Below are 20,690 nucleotides of genomic sequence, written 5' to 3'. Positions count from 1 at the left end.
CTGTTCCAAAAGGCTGTGGGCAGGCAGATGAAGAGCTGGCCCAGGTGCCACAAAAGCTACAGGCTAATTGTTGACAAGGGAGGGGATCTTTGCATTGTGCTCGACATTGGGTTTGAGCTGACTTCAGCTCAGGCTCAGTTTTGACTTGCAGGTAGTTCCCAAGAGGTCCTGAGGCCTGCTGCTGCTGTAGCAGGGAGGCTGTGTGCATACAAATGTGTGTGCTTTGAGGGCTAGGGTGTGAGACACTAGAAGGTACAACTCTAGGTGTTAGAAAAGCACAAATCTTGACCTCAGCTTCCTCTGTCATGAGACTAAAGGAAGCTCCTGCATCCTGTAGGTAGAAATTGTGCTCTGACAAGGCTGGATATAACTTCCAGTCAGGTCAGTGTCTGCCAGCTGTACCAGTTGTCAGGCTGGGAAGGGAATTTGAACTGCTCACCCTTAAAAGTGTAAGGAGGTTAACTGCCAGGGGTCTCCCCAGCTGAACTGTAGAGATCAGTGTGTCAGGGGTGTTGTCTGAATGCTGCAGGAGCCACACGACCAGGGAATGGACAAGAAATCTTGCAGTCCCATGGGACCACCCAGCAGCACCCCCCACAGCAGAACAGAGTTCTCCAGCAGCTGCAGCAGGGAGACTGGAGACTGCAGCAGCTACACCATTTGCATCACCAGCAGCAGCAGCCTACACTTCAGGATGCTTACATCCAGCAGGTACAAGTCCAGTCTGCTGGCTGAGTCTCTGTACTGGTCAGTAACACCTGGAAGCCTGTGCTGCACACTCATGGAGTTGCAGGCAGATTCGTGGTTCTGTGATGTCTTAACTGACAACTCCTCTGGAGTCACAGAAGTGAGATTTCAGTTGGGTGTCTAGATACTCCTGAAGGGTGAGCCTGACTTCTTAAAGCTGTGTTCTTCTTTCCAACTTGCAGTATCAACAAGCAGTGCACCAGCAGATGGTCCAGCAGCAGCTGTTGATGCAGTCTGTGTACCAGCAGCAGCCTTCCCAACCTCAGTACCCTGCTATGGTATGTCAAGGGTAGAGTCCTAAAACCGAGAGGTTTGTGAGCAGGTGTGATGGGCTGTGGGTGTGGTAAGGAGTGTGGAGTTCAGCACCTATAGTGGTATTTGGTTGGGAGGAAAACAGCTAACCCAAAGTTGGTTGCAGAAGCTCATCTGGAGCTGCAGTTCTGTGTTAATCAGGTGGGATAGATCCTAAACTGCATTAAGCAGGTGTATACTGCTGTGAAGCATAGGACTGGGGGTCACAGCAATGCATGATCTGCCATCAAGTGATAGAAGGCATGGTGGCAGCAAAGTCCTGCTTTAGAAGCAAGAAAGCTGACTGGCATCATTTGGTTTTCAACAGTAAGAATGGGTCTTGAAATCTTGGTTAGTAGTATTGAAGACTAGGTTATGCTGAAAGCTGCCTCTCCTGTGCTGCAGCAGCATCTGCTTAGGCTGAAGCAATTCCAGCAAGCTGAGTGGTGATGTGTTGTAAGAGAGCCCTCTTAGGGTGGTTTCTTTTCACCCCTGGAATGGACTGCTCTGGTTGCTGGCTTCTGCTGAAGCTGCCAAGCTTTTCTGGGGAGGGGGGTGGTGGTGAGTGCTGCAAGGCTGGTGATACTCCTTAGCAGAGGAGACTCCACTGCCCCATGTGAGTGTGACTAAGATGAGCATTGTCTCTCAGGTGCAGCAGTACCAGCAGGCTCTCCTGCAGCAGCAGATGCTTGCTCAGCAGCAGCAGCGGGCACAGCCGGCACAGTCCCCTGAGTACATCACCTCTCCACAAGACTTCTCACCAGCCTTAATCTCCTACCCTGGGTCACTTCCAGTGTGTGCTGGGACAGTGGCAAATTCTTCCTACCCTGCAAGCAGGCAAGTACTCTGACAGGGCTGTGCCCAAGGGCTGCTCACTGCTGAATCCTCTCCTCAGAAATGCTTTAGTGGGAGGGTGCTGCTCAGAGCCCTTGGATGGGTACTTTTTAGTGGCAAAAGATAAGCCAGGAACAGCTTCTTAAAGCACTTGTCTTCCACTTTTGCTTGCTTGTGGACTCATCCCTGGAACTGACTGCTCACTGCTATGAGGGTGGTCAGTAGCCTGTGCAGGATGAGGTTATGGCCATGTGGATGTCATCTCAAACACTGCTTTAAGAGGAGCCCTGTAGCTGGCACTGATTTTCTGGGACCTCTGACAGTTGCCAGTTGGTACATTCCATGCTGGAATGCCCCTCAGCAGGGCCCTGGGTACTCACCCTGGCTTCGTGTCACAAAGAATGCCTTTGCTGTGAATTCTTATGGAAAACTGTGTGGAACAAAGCCCCTTCCTTTTCTGATCTACAAGTGGACAAGTCCCAGATGTGCCCAGCTCCAGTGATGCCATGAACTGGGCTGGGCTCCTGTAGGTCCCTGCCCTGCTGTACTGCAAGGGAAGTGTGGGAACGCTGTGCTGCTGGGTGCAGCCAGGCTCGATGCAGGCTTGCAGTTAACAGCATGACTGATGTGTGCCAGGTGCTGCTCTCATGCCCAGCCTCTTAGAGGTTACAGTGTGTTGAAAGAGTAAGAGGCAAAATCTTTTCCTATGGTCTCATGTGTCACTGTGACCAATGTGGCTTCATCTCCCCAGTCAGGTAGGCTGAGCCCTAGCAGCGTGCTGTCCCCCTCTGTGCCCTTGTGCCAGCTGTTCTCTGGGCAGGTCTAGTGCCAGAATGCTTTTGCCACAAACCACTCCTGAAAGGACTCACTCCAGGCTGGCAGGGAATGTGTCTGTTTCCAGCTTCTCTTCTCTGTGTTTGCCTGAAGGCTTTGCTCCTGCTGTTTGGCCTCGGGTCCCTGGCTGGGTGTTACAATGGTTTGCAGTGCATGAGGCCACTCTTTGAAGGGAAGATGTGTAGTAAGGGAAGGGCTGAGCTGCTGCTGCACCTGCTTCTCTTCCCTGTGCTGTTTTGGCATGATGAAGCATGTCACAGACTCTTTCACCCTGATCAACAATCCAGTAATGTTTTGCTTTCTTTGCTTCCATGAACTGACTTTACAGGTCAGGTGTTCCTGATGTTGAAGCAATTACCAGCTACCCAAAGCAGAGCATCAATAACCCACCTGATATGTCAGGCTGGAACCCCTTTGGAGAGGACAATTTTTCCAAGCTGACAGAGGAGGAGCTGCTGGACAGAGAATTTGACCTGCTGAGATCAAGTAAGGGACGCTTGAAGGCTTATTTTGCTTCCCAGTAGGTGAGGGCTCGGTGGTGGCTGAGCAGCTCCAGCACCTGTTCTGTGGAAGGGCCGTGCAGCCTGTGTACAGAGAATTCTTTCTGAGCATTTGAGGGCAGAGTTGGGCCTCTCTTCTTTCCTCCTCCTTTCTGAAAATGTGTGCAATGGGAACTCCCTGTCTCAAGTCAGTGCTTACTGTCTGGAGTCCTGCAGAAAGCTTAGCCCCTAAGTACTGCTTCTGTCACCTGGATTGTCGAGGAGCTCTGAACAGCAGAGGTGTGTGCTGAGGTAGGAAGAGAAGTTTGGCTGCTTGCTTTGTTCCTTTCTAGCTTTTTCCTTGCACACCAGAGCAGAAGATTCTGTGGGTCTGACATGTCCTTTGAAAATGCCTGGAAGAGCAGTGATCTCTTACATTATGTTAATGTTTTGTAATGTCCTTTCTGACCAGTGCCTGTGTGTAAGGGCTGCTTTATTGTTCTCATCTGGCAAGAGCTGAATAAACTTTTTTCCTCTTGAAGCTACTTATCTCAATGGTTTTTCCTTGGAATGATTTCCTGTTCCTAGTGCTTACCACATGTGATCAGTTAAAAATCCTTCCTGAAAGGGGTTTGCTCAAGGTGAGATTTAGTCCTGAGAGCCCAGACTGTGTCTCCTTGGCTGACTGTCAGTGAGTTCTTTGCAAGTAAAAATGAAGTCAAGTTGGAGTTCAAGTAAGTGAAAAACCAAACCACCAAACCCATGCCTGCAGTGGAGTCTCTGTTCTTGGGTCTCTGTGGCCTTGAGTGTGACTGGACAAGCTGTGCTCATGGCCTGGTAATCCCTCAGGATTCAAGCCTGGTTGAGCTGGCCTGGCTTGGTAGCTGTTGGTTTTCACTTGTGTCCTGCATGGATCAAATGGATTCCTGCTTTTAAGATGTGACTCACTGCTGCCTGGGGGAATGGAGAATGAACCAGCTGCAAACATCAGCATTCTGTCTGCAGCCATGTTAGAACTGGACATTGTCAGGAGGAGAACTGAATGTCTTCAAGCTTGCTGCTTCCTAATGAAGCCTTAGAAGTCTTGTGCAGCAGGCTGCTGCAGATGTAAGAGTGTATTGGCTTGAGCCATGAGGGCAGCACGAGCTTGCCCTTCAGTATCATGAGCTGCCTGCTGGGGTGCTGGCTGTAGCTCTGGGGAGTTCTGTGAGATTGATTGGGTTAAGGCCATTCTGAGCCACTTCTGTGCAGAAGATACTACCAAGGACACCTTCCAAGTGGCTTTACAAACAAGCTGGGAAATGCCATAGAGGACAAAGGCCTGCCTGGAGTAGCTGGTTGTAGTTAGCTGGGGAAAGAGGAAATCTTGGCATGCTTTAAGTTGTGAAAGGCCTTTCAGACTGTCAGTTCCAGCCACTAACCCATGTCCCTCAGCAGCACAGCTCCAGGGCTTCTGCACTCCTGCAGGGTGGGGACTCCATCACTGCCCTGGGCAGCCCTTTCTGGGGGAAATGCTGAGTCCCACGGGGACAGTCACACTTGGTGAGGGCTAGAATAACGTGGAGCTCAGTGCCACTGACTGACTCTGAACCTCCAGCAGCAAGAGCAATGGACTGCTGCTGTGATTCCATTGCCCAGGTTTTGTGCTACACCTGTGAGAAGAGTGAAGTTTTTGAAGACTAAATCTACTTGAGCAGCATGTCTTGGCTCACCTCTTAGCAAAGGGAAGAACTGGGCTTGGTAGTGAACTTCATCTGCTGTGTCAGAGCAGTAAACATAGCAGCATGGTTTGCCTTGGAATGGGCCAGCAGCTGGGCTTACTAGCCCCTGGAGTACAGAAAGCATTACAGCTCCAGGAGTCCCCTGGCCAGCAGTGCACTAGATGGCAGGCTTGCCTCTGGCCAGGAGAGGCAGCTGCAGCCTTGCTGAGACCTCTTGGCTGGAGCTGTGTTGCAGGTGCAGTGCAGGGGAGCGTGGCTGGTTCTGCTCTGTGTGTGTATGTGGGTAGGGAAGTGTAGCAGAAGGCTGCCTGGACCTTTGGCCTTCCTGTGCTGGCAGTGAGGATGCTGTGCTGGAGGTGGTGAGACCTTGCCTGGAGCTCTTCATGCCTTGCTGCAGTCAAAGCAGAAACAGTTAGTGAACTTCATCTGCTGGTACTTGCTCAGACTTAGGTCCACTGAGAAGCTGGGAGGGTTATTTGCCCAGCCAAGGCTTTACCTGTGAAGCTATCTCTGACTGTGTGATACTTGCTGCAGTTTCCTCTGATACATCCTAAGGATCAAGGCTTAACTCTGTGGATGTAGCTTGTCTGTCTCTTGGGAGAGAAAAATGCTGCTTGCCACTAAGGAGTGGGCTTTGGGGGGGGATTTGGCTCATTTTGTGAGCTTGCTGTGATCCCTTTTGCCATCTAGAGGAAGGAGAATTGAAGCTACAGCTTTGATAAGTTGGTGTCTTTCCTGTTGTTCAGCCTGCCCAGGGAGGTGCTTGAGGCTTGACAAGGCCCTGGGCAGCCTGATCTAGTCAGGGATGTCCCTGCTGACTGCAGGGAGGTTGGACTGGATGAGCTTTGAAGGTCCCTTCTGGCCTGGACCATTCTAATTCAAGATGTAGGATGCCTTCATAGCATCAACCCCCCTGCTGTAAGGGTGCACTGCTCCCTCCCCCTGCTCAGGAGATCCCTTTGCATAGGCCCAAGACCTGCAGCTTTTAGTTTGTTTTGCTTTGTTTTGTTCTGTTTCATTGTTATTTTTCTTGCAGACAGGCTGGTGGACAGGAGAGCATCCTCAGATAAGATTGTGGAGCCCCATTCAGCTCCACAGAAAAATCCTCCTGAAGATCCCTTTGGTTCTGTTCCTTTCATTTCTCACCCAGGCAAGTTACCCCTGTGACATCCCTACCTCATAGATAAACCTTTTGGGTGCCTCCTGTGTGTGCCTGCCTGAAGCATGTGCAGCCAGCTGGGTGACCAAGGAATGAGCAAGGTGTTGGCTGCCTCCTGACAGTGGCTGGGTTGAAGAGATGTTGAGGTGTTGATTACCTGCAGTTGAAGCCCACTTGGGTGCCCCTGCAGAGCAGGCTGCCTGGGCAGCACGGCCAGGCCCTGGTGCCCCTGCAGAGCAGGCTGCCTGGGCAGCACAGCCAGGCCCTGGTGCCCCTGCAGAGCAGGCTGCCTGGGCAGCACGGCCAGGCCCTGGTGCCCCTGCAGAGCAGGCTGCCTGGGCAGCACGGCCAGGCCCTGGTGCCCCTGCAGAGCAGGCTGCCTGGGCAGCACGGCCAGGCCCTGGTGCCCCTGCAGAGCAGGCTGCCTGGGCAGCACAGCCAGGCCCTGGTGCCCCTGCAGAGCAGGCTGCCTGGGCAGCACAGCCAGGCCCTGGTGTCCCTGCAGAGATCAGGCTGCCTGGGCAGCACGGCCAGGCCCTGGTGCCCCTGCAGAGCAGGCTGCCTGGGCAGCACGGCCAGGCCCTGGTGCCCCTGCAGAGCAGGCTGCCTGGGCAGCACAGCCAGGCCCTGGTGCCCCTGCAGAGCAGGCTGCCTGGGCAGCACAGCCAGGCCCTGGTGTCCCTGCAGAGATCAGGCTGCCTGGGCAGCACGGCCAGGCCCTGGTGCCCCTGCAGAGCAGGCTGCCTGGGCAGCACAGCCAGGCCCTGGTGCCCCTGCAGAGCAGGCTGCCTGGGCAGCACGGCCAGGCCCTGGTGCCCCTGCAGAGCAGGCTGCCTGGGCAGCACGGCCAGGCCCTGGTGCCCCTGCAGAGCAGGCTGCCTGGGCAGCACGGCCAGGCCCTGGTGCCCCTGCAGAGAGCAGGCTGCCTGGGCAGCACGGCCAGGCCCTGGTGCCCCTGCAGAGCAGGCTGCCTGGGCAGCACGGCCAGGCCCTGGTGCCCCTGCAGAGCAGGCTGCCTGGGCGGCACGGCCAGGCCCTGGTGCCCCTGCAGAGCAGGCTGCCTGGGCGGCACGGCCAGGCCCTGGTGCCCCTGCAGAGCAGGCTCTGAGTCACTTGGGCAGGCCCAGAAGTGCTTTTGCTGAGGCCACCTTTTGCTGCTTCCCTGTAGTCTGCCTCCAGCCCCTGCTGTTTCTCTCGTTCAGTTCTCCAGCCAAGCTCAGGCTGGAAGCTGCTGCTGCATTTACTGCATAGCTTTGGTGCAAATGGAGCCAAGCCAAACACACACTGTGTGGGACCTGTGCACTGGAGGGGGAGGGGCAGTCATTCCTGTGCTTCACTCCAGCTTTGGCTTGTTTTACCCTGGGTGAAGTGAAGACAGTCTTGTGGATGAGCACTGGCTGGGAATGTCAGACTGCAGCACCCTGCAACCCCATGGCCAGTTTTAACACTTGCTTGGTCAGCACTTTAACCAGCTTGTGGGAGCTGTGGCACACTGAAGCCTACATGACAGTTACATGGTAAAAAGGTTTGATTACCTCTGCAGCCACTAAGCTTTGGTGAGAGTGTGGTAAAAGTGCCTTAATGTGACCCAAAAGTCCTGTTCTTGGCAGAAGCTGGAAACCTCAGGTGATGTGCCTTAAAATAAAGCACTTGGGCCCAACCTAAGCAAGCATCTGTGTTTCCTTCTGCTTTCATCCTGTGTTCCTGAAGATCCCCTACCAGGGCTGCTCAGGAGAGCTCTTGTGCTGTGCTGGAGAGGTGCCCAGGATAACCCTGGTGTGCTGGGAGGCATCCTGTAGAAACAGCTCTGCATCCTGGCTGCCCCTGCTCCAGCCCTGCGCTCGCTCTGCCCGCTCTGTTCCCACGTGCCCAGTGTCTCCTCTTCCACCTCTTGGTTTCCTTCCTGTCACCCTGTCAGGATTCAGCAGCTCAATACAATGTGAGAGGAGGTCTTGCATGAGGAGATGTTTGCTCCACAGGTGGCAGTTGGGAAGGATTTGCCCTAAAGCCTTTACTGAAGGGGTGGCTTTGGTTTAGATGTGAAATGAGCAGTAGCAGTGACACTCACCTGAGCTGGTGGCCATCAGGTGCTTAGTCCTCTCTGGAGTGCTCACACCTGTGTGTCCTGGCATTATTTCTTTCATCACCTTGGATGCTAAAGATGTGTTTGCTCATGGCTGGTGTCAGGCAGTTACAGCTTAGAGTGTAATGAGTGCTCTCCTTGTGGCATTTGCATTTTGCTGCGTGCAATCCACACTCTGTTTCTTGACATCCTGAGAAACACAGGGAGCTGCCTTCCCCTCAGAAACAAACCCCAGTGCTCAGTCATGGCTCAAACCCCAGCCTGCCTCAGCACTGCTGAGATGGTTTGTGAGCTGGCACCTGGCACTGGGCTAACAGGGTACAGTCTGCAACAGCCTCTCCTGCCTCCCCACTGCACACATGGGAGCATCCTGGCTTGCTTTGAAGGGAAGCATTTGTGACTCTGACAGTGGCCTACACTCAGCAAACAGATCTGATCTGGTAAATCTTTACATCTGAGGGTGATGTCCTTTAAAAGCTGGTTTGGTTTCCCTAAGGAACTGTTCTTGGAAGGCAACCAAAGCAAGCAGAGTGGTGGCCACCACAAAGGTTTTATTTCCAGCTGAGGGCTCTCTAGGGCAAACCTGACAAAGGTCCCTAACATTTTGATTCCCTCTGGTACTTAGCATTGCTGTTTTCTGGTTTGTTCCTTTGGTTGTGAAACATTCAACCACTTGCACACCTTGCTCAGGGCAGCGAAGGGAAAGTAACTGAGCAGGGGCTTAGCTCCAGCATCTGGCTGAGAGACCTCTTCATCTCACCGGGAGCAGAGGTTTCGCTTCCATACTGTCTCCAGTGCCAGTGCAGTGTTATCCCTGCTCACTCCGCTTTGACTGCTGAGCTTTGTCCTCTGGAAGTGTGAGGAGATGAGATTTGGTGTTCCCAAATAAATCAATCACAGAGCCCCACTTGTACCCAGTACCAGTTGCTGTGGAAGATGTTCTGCTGCATGAACAGCCTCCAGGCTGGGACTCTGGTTTGTTCTGCCCTCTGCTCCTGTGTCACACGGGTCTCAGGTTTGTAAACGTTGCTTCATTGCACCTGGACCATACCTGAAGTGTTTGCTTTGTCAGAGGTTTAAGGGTGTTCTGCTGAAAGCAGCTCTTGACTGAATGCTTGACTAATTTCTGTCATCTGCTGTGAGGTAGCAGCAAGAAGCTGAAGATCATGGACCATCTTTGGGCTTAAGAACACAAAGGGCTGGTAGCCCAGCAAAGCAAACGTCATCAGGCACATCATGTGTCCAGGAAGGTGATGCAAGGGAGATGCAGAAGCTGAAATCTGAAAGCTTTCATGGAAAGGCCCACGGGGTGCTGGGAGCCCCTGGGATTGCCCACAGGGAGCTGCAACACATTTCAGGCTGCTGCTGCAGGGAGTGCCAAGAGCTGGACAGACACAAGCTGTTACCCATCAGAGCTTCTCTGCTTATTCCTCTCAGGTGGGAGTGGAGAGCCAGCAACAGCTCCTGTGTCACTTCACTTGGCACACTGTGCAGAGGACAAGCAGTGGTGTGACAGGAGCTGACACCATCCTGGGTTCCTCTGCTGCTAGCTAGCAGGGGAAGGGTGAGAAGCACTCAGTGCTCCACTTGGGTACCTCCTGTTCAAGGTGTTCTCACAAGTACTGTGTGTAAACTGCTCATCACAACTGTTTGTGCAATGTAATGGCTTAGAACTTGAGAGAGGAAAAAAAGGGGCTTGAGAGAATCCCAGTGCTCAGTCTGATGGAAACCAAACTGGCACTGCACCCTTCTTGTGCAAGAAGAAAGCACAGCCACTAATGGGCTGTTTAGGACAGGCACCTACCAGGTGGAAAGCAGCCCCTGGGTTTTGCTTGCCTCAGCTTACTACTGGAATTCAGAGAAGTAATAAAAGACTTGAGGTGACTCTCAAAATGGTGTGGGTGGACTCTGAGAAGTGGAGGTGTTGGGAAACCTGGCCTGGAATTTCTTCACAGGTACTGACCTGAGGCTGTCTGCTAGGCAGCTTGCTCATGTGGAGAGCCCCAGAGAGCATCCTTCTGGCTTGGCATCCTGGGGTAAAGCTCAGGTCATCCACTGAGCATTTGTAAAGCTTCCCTTCTGCACCTGCAGACGTGGTGCTGCTCCATCAAGTTGCTCTCTCTGCTCACAGTGCAGGGCACTGCACTTGTGCTCTGTGGGGGCTGCCTTTTGACTTCTGCCCTTGAGGACCTGGTAGTGCTCTGTCCTTAACTGACCATTCTAGGTGTCTGTCTGTGTGGTGTGGAACTCTCTCATCACAGCTGTGTGGAGCTGGCAGAAGAGCAGCCAGCTGTGTGCCACACAGCAGTGCCTTGGAAGTCAGCTGGGGCCCTGAGCACAGCATGGCCCTGGGAGGACTCTGCTGCAGCAGCTGGCTGTTGGCATGCGGCGTGGCACAGCGGGAGAAAGCGGCATGAAGGGTGAGGGTGAGAGCTCTTCCTTCTGGTGTGCTGCTTCCAACAGGCTTTCAAATCACTGCAGGTTCCTGCACCACAGCTTTGGAGCCCTTGGACTACTGTGCAGTCTGGAGCTTTGAGTGAAACACAACTGCTCACTACAGTTCAGCAAGAAACTGCAAACAGGAGAAGAGAAGAAAGAGCAAGCCTTGAGCTGGCTGCCTCCACAGCAGCTCGTGCCATCAGCTGGGGTCCTTGAACTGCTTAAAAGATGCTCAGACCCAGAACTTGCTATGACCCTTGCACAGTCCTACAGGGTCAGGGAACTCAACAGCTAAATGAAGCTGATGTCAGTCTTTGCACTTGATAAAAGCTCTGCTTGTGTTACTCCACTGTGTCTCTTTGGCATCCTGTAGGGGATTGTTTGGTGCAGGTTCAGGATCTTGCCCTGTATCAAGATCATCTTTGGACTTCAGCTTTTCTAGGTGACACTGCCACAGCAACTTGAGCTTCCTCACACGTCACAAGAACCAATGACACACGGTGTGGGCTGTGCTGTTGCTGTGGGCTGTGCTGGTTTTGCTCTCCCAAGATGCTTCCATGATGGTTTGGGGATCTTATGGCAACCACAGTCCCCTTTCACCTTTTTGTAACACACTTTGTCCTCCAGACTAGTTCTTGGAAAGGTCATCTAAGCAGTGGATGGCAGGCAGCAGTGGTTTTGCTCTGCCACTGGTGGTGGTGTTGGAAGCAAAGGTGGTGAGCAGTGCAGATCCTCACTGCAGCGCCCAGCAGCTGCTGCCCTGGCCGCACAGGGCCGCGGTGCAGATGCGGCCTGAGGGTAATCCCGGGGCCTGCCATGTGGCCAGTGGCTCTGCAGTGATGGGGGCAGTATGTTCCCAATTCAGGGGAGGCTTAAAGCCTCCCTGCCACCCCCACAGTGCCCTGCAGCGAGGAGCCAGCAGCAGGCCTGTAATTACTGCAGTTGTTGGAGGGGATTCATCCTCTTAGCAGCGGCTGTCTCGGAAAAGAACAGCAGAGCAGCGAATTTCCTTGCAGATTGGGATCTCCTTAGCCGATTAAAGATGTTCCACCTGGCCTGTGCCTGAGCCAGGGACAATTGTCTCCTACAAGATGCAAACCTGATTAGAAGTGTAGCAATCTGCACAGCACATTACAAACAGATGTTGCTCGGCAGTCTGCAGGGTGTTTTGTAACTGTGGAGCTGAGCAGGCTGGGCTGAGGGTACTGCATGAAATCGACGTGACAGAGCGCTTCATTTGGGAAGGCTCCTTGGCCAGAGCATTAAATTGTCATTAACCAGGGAATTTTCCCTTTTGGAGCATTAGGTTTCTATTTGTAGTGCTCTTTGGTTTTCCTGGAGCTGGCTGACTCCTTCAGGAGTGAAGGGGGAGAGTCCTAGGGCGAGGCAAACCAACCACCATGCTCCTGCCGTGAGTCTCGGGCTGCTACCTCTCAGGAGGGCAGCTCTCTGGCTTTGGTTTAGTTTTGACCCCAGCCTGCTGCAGTTTTCTCCTCGTTGGGACTAAACCAGAGACACTGCAGGTGAGAAGCTGCCTGCAGAGATGGTTTCCTCTCTGAAGGTTGCCTGTCTTAGGCTCTGCATTCTTCCGGCCTGGTACCTTAAACCGCTGCCTGCTTGGAGCAGGTGGCTCCATGTTTACACCACCTCGACAGGCTGCAGAGTAAAGCAAGGTTCTTGCTCTTTCCTGACAAGGACAAATGTGGGAGCAGTGAGGTCAGCACTGCTGACAGAGCTCAGAGGAGGAAGTGTTTTCCTCAAGCCTGTGGCAGGAGCAGCTGCCACTCGCAGTGTCATTGACGTGCGCCGTGTGCTGTGCTGGGTAGGCTGCACGTGGGCTCCTGCTGGCTCTGGAAGGGGAACAACTGAGCTGGCACTGGCCCTGGGAAGCTTCTGTCCCTGCAGCAGTCGCTGCCTTCCCCAGGGTTTGGCTCTGCACAAAGCCTCAGCGTGGGTTGTCTGAGGTGAGGAAGTCACGGTGGTGACTGCGGCAAGGAGCTGGTGGGTGAGGAGGAGTGTGGCAGGGCTGGAGAGACAGAGCTCAGCAATCGCTGAGTGAGATGAGGAGTTTGAAGCTGAGGAGCTAATTGGCAGTTAATTGCCTGGTGCTGTGATGATGTTACAGCTGGAAAAACAAATCTGCTTGCTGGGTGTTGGAGCTGCCTCAGAATGGAGAGGTTGAGGCCATTTTCTGTGTGTGCAGGGACAGGCCTGAGCTTTTCTCCCAGTGTGCTGCTTCATTCTTGCTATCCTTTGGAGAGGGAGGTGGGTGCTGTGCTCAGTGCCAGGCCTGGCCTGGGAAACAGTGCAGATGCTCTTGATGCTTACAGAGGTTCCTTCAGAACATGTTTGTGGGTGACTGATGCCCAGAGCCACTCACTGCATGTTGGCAGCAAGAATCAGTTCAAGCTGGCTCTGTTGAGAGGGGCTGCAGTGCCAGTGCTGGTACACTGGGCATGGTCTGGGAGGCTGTGTGGGCAAGCCCTGTCCAGTGGTGTTGTGTCCAGAGGTCTGCTCCTGGGAGCTGAATGTCATGTGGCTCAAATCACTCCTTCAGCAAGCCAGCAGCTGCTGCTGGAGGCTGGGGGTTTGGTCTTGGTGGTGTCCTTTGCAGGTTGTTTTCTGGTGAGCGTGGCCATGGCAGCAATTAACAAAGCAGTCCTGAAAGCTTTGAGGAAGTCAGGTGTGCTGGGGTTCAGTTCTTGTCTTTAGAACTGGGGCTTCATAAGTTGTTTATGTACAAAGGTAGAGCTGGGCCTCGGGGGTGTAAGCTCCCACAGATCCCCACAGGCACAAAGGCTCTGGGGTGCTGCTGTGGAAGTGGTGGTTAACATCTGGCCTGGGAATGTTTGCTTGTCCTTCTGCTTTGAAATGTGGTCGCAGCTGTGCTAGCATTAGCGGGTCAGTAAATGCTGGGAGCTGCAGGATTTGGGAGGCAGGGGGTTGTGGAGTGCAGCGTGGAGGCTGTACCTTGGGGAAATCTAAAGCAAGCAACCAAATCCTGATTCTAATCTGGTGGGTGAAGCAAATATGTAGTACTGAAAATGACAGGAGATAAGAAGCAATCTGACACCAGCAGCGAAGCAGGAGCAGCACAAAGCCTTAATCACCTGATGTTTTCAGTCATTCTGGTCATCTTGGGTTTAAATCCATACAGAAAATCCAGGGCTGCAGAGTTGGTGGGATTTGAAGTGTAATTGCAGAGAGCAGGGCAAGGGCTGGCTGCAGGCATCAGCCACTAATTCCTTCCAAAAAGCACAAACTGTGCGGCTGCTCACAGTCAATGTGCTGGTCTGAACTGAGCGTGGATGGCAGCAGTCTGACCTGGCCTGGCAGGTGCCTGCTGCTTCCTTGTGAAAGAGGAAACTGCCCGAGGAGTCCTGTTGTACATTGCCAGAGCAAGAGGGTCACAAGCTGAAGACTTTGTTCAGGGCGGTGCCCGCCCTGCAGCCAGCCCCGGCGGTGCCCGCCCTGCAGGCAGCCCCGGCCCCGGCGGTGCCCGCCCTGCAGCCAGCCCCGGCGGTGCCCGCCCTGCAGGCAGCCCTGGCAGTGGCAGCCCTGAGCATGTCAAGTTGGTGACCTTTCAGCAGTCGTTTAGCAGTGCCATAACTGGAGCCCAGCTGAAGGCTGGTCCCCTGCTGGTGTCCAGCCTGGAGCCATGGTGCCCTAGCCTCACCTGGTGCTGCACACAAGCCCCGGGTAGTTGCTGTGCCTGCAGAGAGGTGAATGATGGTTATTAGCATTACCTGTTAATTGCTGGTTGGTACCACAGTGTGACTGCTGGCAGGGCTGTGTCCTGCAGGAGAGGACATCTCCAGAACAAAGGCTGAGACAAGTGCTTTGCTTTTCCTCCTCCTTACGCTCTTCTAACAGGCTGCTGACAGCATCTCTGTGCAGCAGCAGGGCTCTGACACAGGCTCCTGTGCCCCTGGAGAGGGGGGGCTGCATGATGAGTGTGTTTGGATAGCTGGCCCTGGAGATGTCCATTGGTCCTTTCTTCGTGCCCCAGAAGTGACCAGTGCCACATTTGCAGACCTCGTGTGCTTGGGCAGCAGAGCTGAGCAGTCCGTCAGTCGGTTGTGTGAGTGCTGTTTGAAACCTTAGGTCCTCCCTGAGCTCCTTCCCCTCAGTGAGCACAGAATGTTTGCCTCAGCTGCTGGGCTGCGAGGCCGTGGTGTGTGTGGAGTCCTTGCTGACTGTAAGAGTGTTTCAAGCTTTGCATTTCTCTTGGTACCTGCAGGTTCCCCTGGGAAACAAGTGGATAACTCAGCCAGCAGCCAAGGGAACCACCTGGAGACCCCCAGCAAGGCTGGGAAGCTGAGCCATGCTTTCAGAGACCCCCGGCCAGGCAGGAAGGCTGCAGAGGGACAAGTGGCCAAAGGAGGTGACGAGTCAGAGAGTGACTTTGAATCTGATCCTCCTTCTCCCAAGAGCAGTGAGGAAGAAGAAGAACAGGAGGATGAAGAAGTCTTACAAGGAGAAAATGGAGACTTCAATGATGACAACGACACAGAACCGGAGAATTTAGGCCACCGACCTCTTCTCATGGACTCGGAGGAAGAGGTGGAGGAAGAGGAAGAGGAGAAGCAGAGTTCTGACTCTGACTCTGATCGTACCAAGCAGAAATCTGGAGAAGGGCCTCTGAGCAGTAGGTTCAGAGATGGTCAAGTCCCAGAGCCCAGTCCAGTGCCTACATCCGAGGTGCCAAGTACCCTAATCAAGGGGAACCCTGGCCAGGAGTTTGATGTGTTTGGGGCCGTGCCCTTTTTCACGCTGCAGCCTCAGGCAGGGGAGAAGATGAACAAAGATGTCTCTTCCCAGGTGACTTTTCCTGGCCTGACCCAAGAGCAGGATGACTTTGATGTGTTCACCAAGGCCCCCTTCAGCAAGAAGGTGTCTCAGCATGAGGGCCAGCTGGCAGGAGCCGTGCCCCTGCTCTCCCCCAGCTCTCCGCACTGCGTGGACATTTTCGGCTGCACCCCGTTCCAGCCCTCCCTGCTCCCCAAGAGCGGGGGCAGCAAGGAGGACCTGTTCGGGCTGGTTCCTTTTGAAGAGATCACGGGGAACCCCCAGCAGAAGGTGAAGCAGCAGCGCAGCCTGCAGAAGCTCTCCTGCCGCCAGCGGCGCCTGAAGCAGGAGGCGCCCAAGAGCAACGGGAAGCGGCACCACGGCACCCCGGGCGGCGGCAAGAAGGGGCCGAAGCCGAGCTACCGCACGCCGGAGCGAGCCCGCAGGCACAAGAAGGCCGGGCGCAGGGACTCGCAGAGCAGCAACGAGTTCCTGACCATCTCGGACTCCAAGGAGAACATCAGCCTGGCGCTGCCCGACAGCAAGGACCGAGCCGGCGCCCTGCAGGCCGACGAGGGGCTGCTGGATCCCTTCGGAGCCAAACCCTTCCACCCGCCCGACCTGCTGCGGCATCCCCAGCACCAAGGCTTCGGCGAGGGCCGCGGGGACCACGGCGCGGTCGTGGTGGCCGGGAGGGGCAGGCAGAGCTCCTTGCACGGAGCCCTCCATGGTGCTGAGGGGCTGAGAACAGACGACTTTGGCGCGGTGCCCTTCACAGAACTGGTGGTGCAGCGCGCACAGAGCCAGCAGCAGCAGGCGCTGGAGCTGGACCCTTTCGGAGCAGCTCCCTTCCCTGCCAAGCAGTAACTCCTCCGGCTGGCTACCCCTCTGCCCCTCCTGGTTGCTTCAGAGAGGAGTTAAGGAGCGGGGTAATGGATCTGCTTGAATTGCCAGGCTGTACAGCTTGCTCAAGTCCCGCAGGGCCAGGCCAGCCTGCAGGAGGAGGTTCAGGAAGGTAGCAAATTGGGGTTTTGGGGGGAGAAGAGCAGGACAAACCAGCCTGGGGGATCAGCTTGCTCTGATAGATGGCTCCCAGAATACCAGGAGAAATGAGACCTGAGTTGTTGGCCCTGGCCCATGCTGTCATTCTGCACTTTGGCCTTGCCTTTCCAGCCCTCTGTGACAAGCTGAGGTGGAGGTCACAGGAAAGAGGTTTCCCATGAGTACAGCTGGGCCGAAGGCAGCGGGACCAGGCTGGTTCTTGTGTCTCAGTTGCAGCAGACCCAAGAGCCAGGACATACTAATAGCCAGACTGGTCTGCTGGAGGTAGTCAAGTCTTTGCTTCCTAGGTGAAAACTACCTTTATTAATCACAAAAATCAAGAAGCCAAGTCCTCAAGGGGCTGTGGCCCAGAGTTCCAGAGCACACCTCTGGCTTGGGCCCTGGCAGCCATCTATGCAGCTGCAGAGACAAAGGGCAGATCCTTTTTGTGTGCCTAATTGTTCAGTTTTACTTGGATTTTTATAGTAAGTGCCATTAATGTAAAACAGCAAACTGGAAGTTCAGCGTCCAGACTAAAGGTCCTGAGATGATAATGGTCTGGGGGACAAAAAACCTGGCTGTAGGGGAGCGGGGAGGCAGGCAGTGCTGGCAGCACTCGGTGTGCTGGGAAGAGAGGCTGCTGTACCCAGGGGTGCTTGGGCACACAGGCGGTGTTTCAGATTGTCCTGTGGGCTGTGAGGTGCCACCATCAGATTCATTTGGTCACAAGCTGGGATCTGTGTCTGCAGGTAGCTTTTCTTTGGGGTTTCTGTTGCCAAGAACACGTGTCTTCTCTCAAAGCTCTTGTGTCTCACCACAAGGTTACGAGGTGGCTGTAAGCTGCTGCTCTCTTCGGTGCTGCTCAACCTCTTCTTGTTCGGAAGTGTACTCCCTAAGAAAGGTTTGCTCCCTGCACTGAGCTGTCAAGGAACTTCTGCAGCCTGGCTGTGTGTGTGTGGGAGCAGCACAGCAGCAGCTCCTGCACCACAGCCTGTGTCCCACACCGCCAAGCCTTACAGCAGGGCTCTGCCCTGCGTGGTGCCTGCAGCCACAGCCCCGCAGCCTGCGGTGCCCGCGGGCGAGGGGAGGCTGCTGGGCACAGACCTGCTGGGGCAGGGCTCCCTGCCCACGTGGCAGGACTTGCTGTGTGTAGGCCAGCTCCTCTGCTGCCTCACAAGCTGTGTCTGCAGAGCAAGGCAGGACTGAGGTGCCCCAATGTGCTGCCTGCTGTCTGTGGCAGACCTGAGGAGGGGGTGGGAGTGGCTCCTCTGCTTTAACTTCAGACCCTGCTGGGCTGCCAGCTGGCAAGTAGGTAACTGGGTGCTGAAACATGGCAGCTGTAAGTGTCTGTGGTTGTGTGTCCCCAAGCCTGCTGCTGGGTGTCCAGTGGTCCTGTGAGAGTGACTGTGGGAAACAGAGGGAGTCTCTTGACTCCTCTGAGAGCAGGGCTGATGAAAGCCTCCTCTGGATCTGCTTCCCCTCGTCCTGGCACCCGCAAGTAGCTCACACATGTGACACCTTCATCACCTTCCTTTTCCTCACTCCTTTTCTCACAGGCTGCAGGTGACTCCACTGGCAGCTGTGCTGGGCTCAGCCTGCCTTTCCCAGGCTTAGAAATGCAGCTCCTAGGAGGTGATGAGCAGGAAAGTTGTGGCTCTCTTTGCACAGCATTCCCTGGGCTGAGCTTCCGTTGTTCTCGCTGGGGCTGTGCCAGGGGCTGCAAGAGGCACAGGCCAGGTTCTGTAGCATTTTCTGATACTCAGGTTAACTCTTCTGGCTTTTTTTGCCTCTGCCTTCCTGTGGTCTGCCTAAAGAGCTGCTGGACTGGGATGGTGTGAGCAGTAGGGCAGAAGAAAGCAGCAGGCACTGCCCCAGGCTCTGCACTGTGGCCAGGCCTCGGTGCAGCCACATGGCCACAGCTTCTCCAGGGGGGAAAGCACCTGTGGGGCTGGCTGGTGCCAGAGGACAGGGGCAGCACCATGCATGGGCCTGGGGCTTGGCTCCACAGCTGCTGGGCACATGGGGCAAAGGCACTGCAGGCTTGGTGTGGCCCTGGTGCTGAGGGACAGGGGCAGGTGCTGGGTCTCACCTGTGTGCCCCAAGGCTCCTGGCCAAGGAGCCCTGCAGGTGGTTTGCCCTGGGGGGTGGCTGGCTGGTTTCTGGCAGGTCTCTGAGGGGTGACACTGCAGCCAGGGGAGCTGAGGGGAGGCTGTGCACAGGCAGGGGAGGTGAGCAGAAAGCAGACTCTGAAGCTGCTCTAGAAGTGGTGCAATGCCCCTGGCTGCATGTGAGCTGCAGCTTTCTGATGGCCTTAATGAGCCTGGCTCGTTGTAGTGTAGCTCTCAGCCAGGCTTGTGCATAAATGTAGCTTTTGGATTTCTAGAGTTGAAAGGATTTGATCCTTCATCCTGACTTAAGAGAGATCAGTTTGGCTCTCTGAGCTGACTCTGCATGGTGTACATTGCTTGTACACAGCTCAGCCCAAGTCTGGGCTTCACTTCAGCTCAGATCAGCAGAGCTGCCACAGGGGTCTGTGGGGAAGGTGATGTCTTCTTGCCTTCACCTGGGGTGTCTGTGCTCCTCTGTGTGTCCTCACCCTGCCTGGAATGCAGGAAGGACCTTGCTGCACTGGACATTCACCACAGCATCTGTGAGGACAGAAGCAGCAAGGTAAGGAGCTGACACTTCCATCCAACCCAAATATCCATGGATTTGCTCAGCTTCTCCTGCAGCATGGGGACTGACTGCACCACAGGCCTTCTGGAACTGGCTGTCAGGAGGTGCTAGGAAGCCCTCCCTGGTTGTGGTGGTAGAAGTAGAATGGGATGGGGGGGTCCCTGCAGGCTCCCAGACAGCCCCAGGGAGCACAGCTGCTTTGGCCAGCCTGCCTCAGGTGGGCCTGCAAGGAGCAGCTGGGGAGGAAACAGCTTCTAATCACTGAGTGTCCCAGTCAGTAAACCCAAGTACTGTGAAACCCAGCTGAGCTCCTTGCTACTGTGAGAATCAGCTTGTCTGGAGCCTTTGATGCTGCCTGGTGTGTCTTTGTAGGTGGGAGGTGTACCCAAAGGGTCCCCTGGCTGCTGGGGCTGCCTGGGGCTTGGCAAGGCAGCAGCCACGCTCGGTGTGCTGAGCTGGGGCAGTGAGCAGGGACAGCCTCAAGCCAGGGCAGAGGGGGGCTGCTGCCTTACCTCCATCAAAAGGAGAACCAAGGAGGCTGTATGGAGAGATCTGTGGCTGAGGCATCCCTTAGTACTGAAGAGCATCAAAAGGATTTGAAGTTGCTGGCATTCAGCTTCCAAGTGCACTTTCCTCAACTCCACTTCCACTTCTTGTTAGACTTCACATTTCTAAAGCTTTTGTGTACCACTAAACAGAGAATTTTAACTTTTTGTGACTGATGTATGGCAGTTGGTAAATAAACACGTGGTGACAGTGACCCTGCAGCTCTCCTTAACTCTTCACACCCAGGCTTTCACTTACTCTTGAGAAGCAACACTGCTGATGGCTTCTTGTGGCTCTGGGCTGCTTCAGACTCCCCCAAGCACCTTCAGATACCTTTTGTGTTGTTCTCATTTCCCCCTACCCAGTTTTATTTGTCCTGCTTGCCAACCTGTTGATGATGTACCATTTGTAATCCCTTAGGTTGTGTCACTCTAAAGCCTTCCTGCAGAAGGGCAGCTGAGCTGATCAGGACATGTGCCTGGAGATGCTCCTGGAGATGCTCCTCCAAGCCCACAGACAGAACAGTAAGCACCATGAGCAGAACTGTCCTGCAGAATCTCCCTCAGTAGCTAAACCCAAGGGAGGTGACAGCCCTAGAGTCATAGAATCACCCAATGGTCAGGGTTGGAAGGGACCTCAAGGCTCAGCCAGCTCCAACCCCCTGCCATGGGCAGGGACACCTCACACCACAGCAGGTTGCTCACAGCCACATCCAGCCTGGCTGCAAACACCTCCAGGCAGGAGGCTGCCACCACCTCCCTGGGCAACCTGTGCCAGGCTCTCACCACCCTCATGGGGAACAACTTCTGACATCCAGTCTGAATCAACCCACTTCTAGTTTTGCTCCATCCCCCCCAGTCCTATCCCTCCCTGACACCCTCCAAAGTCCCTCCCCAGCTTTCAATGAGGTCTCCTGGGAGCCTTCTCCTCTCCAGCCTGCACAGCCCCAACTCCCTCAGCCTGTCTCTGTAGGAGAGGTGCTCCAGCCCTCTGAGGATCCTTGTGGCCTTTCACAGAGCTGAACCATTCACCTCTCCTTTCAGCAGGCAAGA

General features: G+C 54.8%; 1 protein-coding gene across 2 annotated transcripts in view; it reads left to right on the top strand.

Moving 5' to 3' along the window:
* Positions 1 to 19,852, top strand: part of BMP2K (BMP2 inducible kinase) — a 45,907-nt gene extending 26,055 nt beyond the window's left edge. The window contains exons 11-16 of one of the 2 annotated variants that reach the window (XM_068165769.1): positions 530 to 711; positions 930 to 1,025; positions 1,688 to 1,875; positions 3,035 to 3,192; positions 5,943 to 6,056; positions 14,828 to 19,852. In XM_068165769.1, the coding sequence (XP_068021870.1) occupies positions 530 to 711; positions 930 to 1,025; positions 1,688 to 1,875; positions 3,035 to 3,192; positions 5,943 to 6,056; positions 14,828 to 16,242 (2,153 nt within the window). In that variant the 3' untranslated portion in view covers positions 16,243 to 19,852. The remainder of the gene's footprint in view (positions 1 to 529; positions 712 to 929; positions 1,026 to 1,687; positions 1,876 to 3,034; positions 3,193 to 5,942; positions 6,057 to 14,827) is intronic. The other variant, XM_068165770.1, reaches the window with a different exon arrangement.
* The last annotated feature ends 838 nt before the right edge of the window (positions 19,853 to 20,690 follow it).

This window comes from Melanerpes formicivorus, unplaced genomic scaffold (assembly GCF_026170545.1).
Source record: "Melanerpes formicivorus ecotype bairdi unplaced genomic scaffold, bMelFor1.0.p_v2 SCAF_92, whole genome shotgun sequence".
Classification (NCBI taxonomy): domain Eukaryota; kingdom Metazoa; phylum Chordata; class Aves; order Piciformes; family Picidae; genus Melanerpes; species Melanerpes formicivorus.
The sequence above is the reverse complement of the archived record's forward strand: the minus strand, read 5'-3'. Positions and strand labels throughout refer to the sequence as shown.